Source organism: Myotis davidii, unplaced genomic scaffold, assembly GCF_000327345.1.
Source record: "Myotis davidii unplaced genomic scaffold, ASM32734v1 scaffold322, whole genome shotgun sequence".
NCBI lineage: Eukaryota > Metazoa > Chordata > Mammalia > Chiroptera > Vespertilionidae > Myotis > Myotis davidii.
The window spans coordinates 55,822-65,776 of NW_006293233.1; the positions used below are offsets into that span (position 1 = coordinate 55,822).

Here is a 9,955-nt window from a genome sequence, read left to right on the forward strand (position 1 = left end):
AAACGACCAGTCGCTATGATGTGCACTGACTACCAGGGGGCAGACACTCAACTCAGGAGCTGCCCCCTGGTGGCCAGTGTGCTCCCACAGGGGGAGCACTGCTCAGCCAGAAGCTGGGCTCACTGCTGGTGAGTACAGTGGTGGGAGCCTCTCTAAGGAGCAGCGCTAAGGATCAGTGAGCAGGCGTGCGGTAAGGAGTGAGGGGTCCCGGACTGCAAGAGGGCACAGGCCAGATTGAGGGACTCCCCCCAACACACACACACACACACAGTTCATGAATTCGTGCACCGGGCCTCTAGTATTGTAATAACTGTGAACGGTGCCAGGTGGGTACTAAGCTTATTGGGTGATCACTTCTTACTTATATAAACGTTTAACCACTATGCTGTACACCTGAAACTAATATAAAATAATATTGAATGTCAACTGTAGTAAAAAAATAAATTAAATTTTAAAAAGAAATACAGAAAAAAAATACCCAATGACAAATTACTGAATGCTGTCAAGTGTGACTTCATCTCTCATCTACAGCAAATTAAGTTCTTTGAACATGGGAAGGTAATTAACTGCTGGTTAATCTCAGGCATGTTGTTTTACTATTCCTAGCATAGCACTTCTCAAGTGTTCTTCATTCCCTGACATATTTGAATTTTGTATGCTATCATGAATTTGGAAAAAAAAGATATGGATGGGAATCAAGATTTTGTAGTCTGAATCAAAGCCCACTTTAGTGCAACTTGGTAGTGAGATCTTAATGATACAACAGTGACCTCTCAAATATGGATTGGAAAAAAAAATGCCTTTGAAACATACAGGAGTTTCTGGTGCTGATACCATTACTTTGTGTTTTAGCATAAAACAAAACCAGTGGGGAATTAAAAAATATTGTCAAAAACAGGTTCAAAATGGGAAGAGAACCTAAGTCTGATAATGGAATAGGGCTTAAACTAATAGGATCTGGAAAAGATAAGATAAAACCAATATTTAATGCATGGTTGGTCCTATGACCTATGGTCACAATAAATTGTACTTTCTAAGGTTGTCAAATGTTAACAAATTAAATGTAACATATATATAACAGGAATCAAGCAGCAAGCCAGGCCTGTGCCCTGACCTGGAATTGAACCAGCAACATTTCAATACACGGTGCCATGTAATCAACTGAGCAACAATGGCCAGGGCTTACGTATAACTTTTAAATATCTGTTGTTTCCCAGAAAGTAGACATATTAGTAAAGTTCTTGAGAGTGGAGGAATATGGTCATATAACAAAACTATGACCTACTGGTACAGAGTTGCAGTTTGAAATGATGAAAAATTTCTGGAGATGGATAGTGGTAATGGTTGTTGCATAATGTGAACGTACTTAATGCTGAATTGAATTACTGAATTGCACACTTAAAATGTTTAAAATGGCAATTTTTGTTATGTATATTTTATCATAGTTAAAAATATATTTGGAATACTTGGCCAGTGTGGTTGAACATTGACCTATGAACCAGAAGGTCACAGTTCGATTCTCAGTTGGGGCACATGCCCGGGTTGTAGGCTGGATCCCCAGTTGAGGACATAAAGAAAGGAGCCGATTGATGATTCTCTCTTATCATTGATGTTTCTATCTTTCTCTCCCTCTCCCTTCTTCTCTGAAAGAAATAAAAGCATTAAATATAAATATATATGTGGGGCGGGGAGCATGAAAGCACCGTCTCCCCGAACCACAGCATAAAGGACAGTTGCCCCTGCCCCCATCAATCCATCACACAGAGGGAACTGCATGAACAAGAAATAAACTTTTGTTTTGCTACCAAGACATAGCCATCCTCTCCTGAAAAACATTTTTGAGGATTATTGCAAATGAAATAGGGGTTTGTGACAAATTATAAATGGGATCTGATAAGAAATTCATGTATTCAATGCTCCTACAATTTGATTATATTTACGTGTGGCTTTAGCCTTTGGTAGGAGAATGAATCAACCAATTTTTTTATTAATGAAATTGTTTAATATCTTTATTTCCTTTTTACAAGGAATGTTTACATGACTTAAGAAAATAAATCTTTCATAATAATTTGAAATGGGGGAAATTATGACCTATAGCACTAGGCAACAGGAAAAAAAATAAGATTTTGAGCTGGTCAAACAGATTGAAATCCTATCTCTGTCCATAATTATTATATAACTCTGAGCAAATTATTTAACCACTTTGAGTCTGTTTTTCATCTAAAGAGTACAGAAATACAATGTCTGTCCCAGGATATGATGAATGTTAAATACAGTAATATCTTTTAAATGATTAACACAGTAGGTACTTGGCAAAATATACTTGTTATGAATCCAGAAGCTTTACAAATTTTAGTTAATATTATACATAATTTTATTTCAGATCAGAATACTTTAAAACTTTTTAATATATATTTTTATTTTAGAGAGGAAGGGAGAGGGAGAGATTGAAACATCAATGATGAGAGAAAATCACTGATCAGCTGCCTCCTGCACACCTCTTAATGGGGATAGAGCCTGCAACTTTTGACCTCCTGGTTCATAGGCTGACACTCAACCACTGAGCCACACTGGTCGGGCAAGATCAGAATCCTTTTAGAGATAATCTAGTCCAGGGTGTCTCAATCTTGGTACTACTGTTACTTTGGGCCAAATAATTTGTTTTTGTGAGGGACTGTTTTATGCCTTGTAGGATGTTTAGCAGAATCCCCAGCCTCTACTAACTAGAAATTGATAGCATTCCCCAGGTATGACAACCAAACTTATCTTTAGACATTGCCACATGTCCCTTGTGAGGCAAAATTGCCTCCAGTTTATAAATTATTAAGCCTAATGTCCTTATTTCAAAATGAGCAATCTAAGGCCCAGAGAGCTTATCCTATATCATAAAAGGCTAATATGCAAATCAACCAAATGGCAGAATGATTGGTCGCTATGATGCACACTGACCACTAGGGGACAGATGCTCAACCCAGGAGCTTCCCCCTTGTGGTCAGTGCACTCTCACAGGAGGAGCGCCGCTCAGCCAGAAGCCCTGAGCCAGGCTCATGGCTGGCGGGCATAGGGGCAGTGTCTGGAACCTCTCCCACCTCCTCTGCAGTGCTAAGGATGTCAGGGGAGAGTGGGTCTAAGCTGTCAGTTGGACAATCCCCGAGGGCTCCCAGAATCTCGTGCACCGGGCCTCTAGTCCTATATAATAAAAGCCTAATATGCAAATCAACTGAACGATGGAATGACCAGCGGAACGACCGGTCATTATGACATGCACTGACCACCAGGGGGCAGATGCTCAATACAGGAGATGCCCCCAGCCTGGAGACCCCAGGCCAGCCAAGGCGGGTGAGAGCAGGGGCCCCCCAACTGCCCCGCCGGTTGCCCCGCAGATCAGCCCTGATCACTGGCCAGGCCTAAGGATCCTACCTGTGCACACATTTCGTTCACTGGGCCTCTAGTAGGAAATAAAGGGCTTGGAAAGCTAAACTTTAAAAGATTTGATTCTGTACTCAGGTGGACTTGAACCATGAAAAATATTTCTGTAGTCTGGGGGAGACATTAGTAATAGGAGGGGAAGGTTCTTAAGTCAGTTAAATGCAAATGTGAGTACTAATACTTCACATCCTATAGACTTGGGCATTACTAAAATCCCCTATGTTGATATAAAAATATGCAATTCAGCTTGTACCAGGTTTTTGCCTTTGATGATATAAAAAGCAAAGGGGATTGATTTACTTGCCAGAAATTCACTTTTTAGGGACCTTGTTGGAATGTGCCTACTCCAAATAGTTGTATTACCATATTATACTAGAGTAAAATAGCTTTAACTTCTTTATCCAAAAATGCAATTGAGTGTGGCATCTAAATTATCACGATTGAAACTTTCTTCTAATTAATATTGCTATATAACACCAGACAATTTAGGATAAAATAGATTTTTGTGACAAAAGAATAATATTTAAGGCTTGAGTCAGAAAAGAATAATGAATCTATGCCTACAATTTGGTTTGTTTTTCACTAATAGAATTTAAAACCTTATAAGATCTCTGAGGAAGGAATCAGAAGATTATAACACACACACATATGTAATACCTTAATCAATAATGAAATCAAAAAATAAATAAATAAAAATAAAATTAAATTAAGAAAAGAAGAAGATTATCACATCTCATCAGTTCTAGGTAAGAGAACTTTCTCTCTTCACTCCAATTAAATGTTCATCAGTTACCTGCTAAAAAATTAAGCTTACTCAAATTAGGTGACTCTATATAAAATTGGCTATATTTAATAAATTGAATATTACTTGCATTTGTTATATGACAGATTTAGTTGTACAAAACCTCACACTTCTTCCTTAAGATAACCCATCAGTTGCTTATGGCAATAATAGCTATTAACTGTTTTGTTTTGTTTTTTAATTTTTAATCCTCTCCTGAGGGTATATTTTTGTTGATCTTTAGAGAGACAGGATGGGAGAGAGAGAGAAACATCAATGTGAGAGAGAAATATCAATTGGTTGCCTCCTGGACACACTCCAATCAGGGAGCAAACCCAAAACCTAAGTATGTGCTCTGACCAGGAATCAAACCCACACAACCTTCTGGTGCAGGGTACGATACTCCAACCAACTGAGTCACCTGGCCAGGGCAGCTATTAATTATTTTAATGCTTTGTTGAAGTGGGAATTTCACAGTCCAACTGATCTTGAAGCTAAACATAAACATAAATAATATACATACACATAATATAGATATAGTTATATATGTAGAACATTGTAAAGAACTCTGCATATCCTATTTTAATATAGTGACAAGAATTGAGCAAACCTCAGAAGGGTTGGCTGTAATACTATAAACAAATCTCATTCTTAGTCACAGGTTTAAAGCCAGGCATTAAGAAATATGAGAAATAATCATATTAATTCTGTAAAGAGCATATGTGCTATATAGTCTCCTTGATTTCACTTTTAGAGATAACCTTCCTCAAATATTTTTGATAAAAAAATGATTTTTAAAAATAGCTGACTTGACATTTGCAATCTTTTAATACCATCATAATTTTAAGAAAGAATGAGCAGAGCTCAACACTAAGTTATAGGAGACTGGGAAAGTGCCTGTGCTATCCTTGCCAAGAAGTTTTAACTCTCTTTTTCCCTAAAGTCCACACCCCATTTCAGGAGTTTTCAGAGATATTAACTTTGCCAGAAATAAAGACCTGTTGAACACTCTTACTGTAACGCTATCTAGTATTCTTATTTTCTCAGGCTAGAAGATAAGTATGACATATGAGTTTGGCAAGTTTTGGTAAAGGTTTTCCCATGTCATATTAACAGTTACAAAATACAATGAAGTTAACAAAATTAATCGTGAATACTAGTTATATGTTTTATGTTTACTAAGTTGAATTCTATAATCATAAGCACTCTGTGGCTAGCTAGTTCAGAAGACATGATTGTGAAAAACTGAGTTTAAGTACTATTTAAATCCATTAATTTACTTGATCCCATGACAGCTTTTTGCATGAGAAAGCCACCATGCCATTCATTCCAACAGGTTAGTAAATGTGAATGGATCTGCAAGACTGGTTTCAGGTAGAAAATGATCCTAACAGACAGGTGATGAATACAGTAGGGGACATGTTTAGTCAATATCTTCACATATTGACACCTAATAAAGACAGAGGGTCAGAAACTAACAAATGGTCATTAACCTTTCACCAGACATCCCTACTATGTCAAATGCAGAGGATTAAAAATTAATTCTAACAATTTTCTAATTACTCTTCTTAGATGCCAAGATTAGATTAACAATATAATGTGTTTCATTGTGTTTATAGAGGCCTGGTACATGAAATTCATGCACAGGTAGGGTCCCTAGGCCTGGCTGGCGATCAGGGCCAATCAGGGCCTTCCAGCTGCCTGCTGGGCCTTCCTTCATTCCGTGCAGTCCTCTAGTGGTCAGCACACGTCATAGCAAGCAACCAAACTCCCAGTCTCCCAGTTGAACTCCTAAGGAGACACTTTGCATATTAGCCTTTTATATATATAGATAAACCACCATGGGAAGAGTACAGATTTATAATAAAAAATGGAAAGGTCCTATAGTTTAGGAGTCTGACTAGTTAGATTGCATTTCCCCAGTGATCTTATTCATTTTATAATTTTACTATCAAGCTCTTTAATATAACTGTCTAATTCATCTGTATATCCTCAGCAGTGTGTGGCATGCGCTTACTTGTACACACATACACACACACACACACACACACACACACAGGTGTTCAATAAATGATTCCCGAATGAATAAAGGAAAGGCTATTACCTAGGTTTCTTATGGTGAACCTGAAACTTTACTGAATAATATAGAGACAAAAGGAAGCCTTGCTGGGTAATTGTTATGCAAATGAATTAGTAACTAAATAAAAATCCAGAGTGCCCTCCAGTCTAAAACAGAATCCATTTAATAATTTATTTTTCTAAAAGAGGGTTTTTGTTTAATTTTTTTTTATTTTTACTATGATTACAGCACGGATATCAATACTGGATGAAAATTCATTTTTGAGCCATTGAACATGTTTATTTTTAAAAACTTCAGTGACTGAAACATGAAGTGCCCTACAAAATCTCATTGCTCCCTGTACCATGGATTCTGGGTATATGTTTTTTCATATGTCTGTTCACTGGGCACTTTTGTTTGTTGTTTTTGTTTTTAGGCTGATTGCCTTCCTCTTTGGAACCTTTGAAAGCTTCTAATCTTCCCTGCTTTGCAATTTCCAATCTCCACTGACATTTGTTCATTACCAAACCAAGACAGATGAGATCCTCAGGAATGTTAGCTATCATTGAAAATGGATCAGCAAATAGTTTATAACAAGGCACTTTTAATGGTCCTATTTGGAATAGACTTGTAATAATTGAAATCTTGACAATTCTTTGCTACCTTTAAGAGAATCTCCTAACTAGGACTTAAGAAACAAACACAAGATATTGGCACACTACCAAACAACATTTTTCTTTCTTCTCCTTTATCCACTATCATAAATGACAATCATTTATGGCCTTTATAAACATCTAAACAAAAATATTTTGAGAACTAATAGTGTTTTAGATAGTGTACTATATGAAAAGGTAAGGGAGTTTTATTTGGACTGAAGTTAATGAAGGATATTTACCTAAAATGAAATGATAGTTTTGGGGTAGCAATTATATTTGGATTTTCATATCCTAGTAAATTGTCTCAACACTAACAACACAGATTTTATTACTCACTGAATATCAGGTGATACTATTTGGGCAAGGTTTCTTATGGTTTCTAGTGCACAGCCATGGAAATGCCATTGAAAGAATATTAATAGAGAACTGCAAAATCATGGTTCATATGTTCAGATCTGAAAACAACCTCAGACTCTGGCTAGTCCAAAACCTGTACTTCAGAAATGTCAAAACTCAAATCCAGGAAACTTAGGATCTGCAGGGCAACAAAATTTAGTAGAGTAACAACAGAACCTATGGTCACTACACCAGACTCATACACTAGGGCTCTCCTCATTTTACCAGCTAGCAATACTATAGACATGGTATTGCAGCTACTTTATGAATTTTATCTCTTAAAGCTGTTAATACCTGCATATATTAAAAGACATTACAACCAAGCCAGGAAAAAGCCATTTTGTCCATGAAATACTAGTTCTAAACCTTACTATGCAAAAGTTATGAGAGCCAAACTGAATTGTGGTCATGACCACCTATAACACTGTTTTCTCCTCCTTGTTGGTTATCGAGAGAAAGTTTGGTACAAAAACGAAAATCCAGGAGATTTCATATTTTCATCCCAGAACAACTGTACAAATCCAGGTTGACTGAAGACATTAAACAGAGGGTTTCAAAGGTTGCCTTCAGTAAGTGTGTTAATAAATAAAAACATCATATCACAGTGTATTTCTAATTTCTAATAAGTGGTATGTATGTAATGAGCCTATGAGAAATATTGTAATTTTTTTTACTGCTTTGCTTTTCCTCCAAAATGAAAGGTGTGAACGGATATGGAATAGCACACAGGGATGTGTCATTTAAGAATGTGAAGCCCTAACTGGTTTGGCTCAGTGGATAGAGCATTGGCCTGCGGACTCAAGGGTCCCAGGTTCGATTCCGGACAAGGGCATGTACCTTGGTTGTGGGCACATCCCCAGTAGGGGGTGTGCAGGAGGCAGCTGATCGATGTTTCTCTCTCATTGATGTTTCTAACTCTCTATCCCTCTCCCTTCCTCCCTGTGGAAAATCAATAAAATATATTTAAAAAAAAAGAATGTGATGAGAAAAATCATTTTATGGGGTAACTTTAATGGGGTATGCTCCTAAGAAAAGGAACTTACATTATTCTACTCTATTTTGGAGTCCATGACCTTTCACTTTGGAGTTAAGTTAGCAACATAAGGTAACACAGCGAAAATAATGAGAATTAATACAAAGTTTACGTTGGCAAAATGCTTTAGAGGTCTCCAGTTGGAATCTATTTTAACCACCTAAGAAACATTTCCAAAAGATGCTTTAAACACAATGGCAAACTTTACAGTTTGTTACTAGCAGGCTGCTTACAAGTATATAGTACTTGTGTGAACTAAATACCGTATACTGAAATAGTCAAGAAATAATTTTTTTCTGTTAGGAATGTGTTGTAGGTACAATAGCACTTATTAAAACCAAAACCACCTTAAAGATGGGCCCACAAACCTCGCTGTACAAGGTTTCGTCCTCAAAGAGCCAAAGAAAACTCTCCAAAGTGATTCCTGAAAATCGGTGTTTCTGCCACACACACTCTTCCTCTCCTTTCCTCAATACAACTCCCTCCTCCACCAGACCCTAGGATTCTTAAATCAAACAGATCCTACCTGAAAGCTAAAGTATACACGCTAACAACCCCAAATTCCTAACCTCATCTCTTCTTTAATATCCCACTGCAAGTATCTGCCCTGCAGGATGCTGAATCTCACCAAAGGGGGGTTTCTTCTCTCTGATTTCTTTGACCTTTACTCTTCTGATCTCTGCCCCCTTTCTCAACCGTCAGTCTCTCTTCCCTTTCCCTGATCCTATAGTTTCACAGCGCTTCTCTATCTTGTCTCCTATCTTTTACCAAATCACGCCTCAGCTTCCTACAGCATACTGAGGTGGCCTGACTGGAAGAAAAATTACGGGCTTTTTTCCCCTTCAAACTCCTGACTTGTGAATGAATACCTGAGGTTCCTTTTCCTGGGAGCCCCATCCTTTTTGGGGTGGGGGGAGAATTAGGGAACCCACTCTCTGCTTCAGTCCGTCTTGTACACTAGGGGCTACTTCATCGAGGCGGGGCGGGAGGAGCTTGGCCTCTTACTGCGCCACAGCAGGTGGGGGGTCGGGCGGTGGCGAACCGCGCCCCTCAGATCTTGGACAGGCTGAAGAGAGGCAGCGAAGGAGATGGGGCCGCCCCCAAACCCCGGCACGGGAACTCACCTTCTCTGAGGCAAGGGCGGGTGTCTACTTTAAACCTACTGCCCCCCCTCCCCGCCGCCGCCATAGTGGAGCCGCCAAAGCCTCCGCTGCCGCTGTCGCCACAGCCACCTGCAGGCGAGCTGGCAGGGGTGGAGGTGGCGAGGAGGCAGACTCAATCACTGCCGCCGCCGTCGCGCAGGCGGTGTAGGAGGAGGAGGAGAAGGGGGGGCGGGTGGCAGAGAAGGGAGCTTCCTCAGGGGAAGCCACTTTCTCGCGCTTCAGCTTCTGCCTTGTTCTAGAATCTTCTAGCTCCTTCTCTCTGCCAATGAAAACGCTTTAGACCCGCTGGCCGCCTCTTCCCTCTCTCCACTGCTTAGCGTCACACTTCTCCCTTCTGTGGAGAAGCTAAGATGACCAAGGGCAAAGGGCAAAAAGCGAGGGATGTGAAAGTACCTGGACCTCACGAGTCATCTCAAACCAATTCAAGGGGGAAAATAA

General features: G+C 39.1%; 1 protein-coding gene across 1 annotated transcript in view; it reads right to left on the reverse strand.

The window, feature by feature from the left end:
* ZMAT1 (zinc finger, matrin-type 1) overlaps nucleotides 1-9,669 on the reverse strand; it is a 32,402-nt gene extending 22,733 nt beyond the window's left edge. Inside the window, exon 1 of the mRNA XM_015565991.1 lies at nucleotides 9,479-9,669. Coding sequence (XP_015421477.1) covers nucleotides 9,479-9,542 — 64 coding nt within the window. The 5' untranslated portion in view covers nucleotides 9,543-9,669. The remainder of the gene's footprint in view (nucleotides 1-9,478) is intronic.
* Nucleotides 9,670-9,955: the final 286 nt, after the last annotated feature.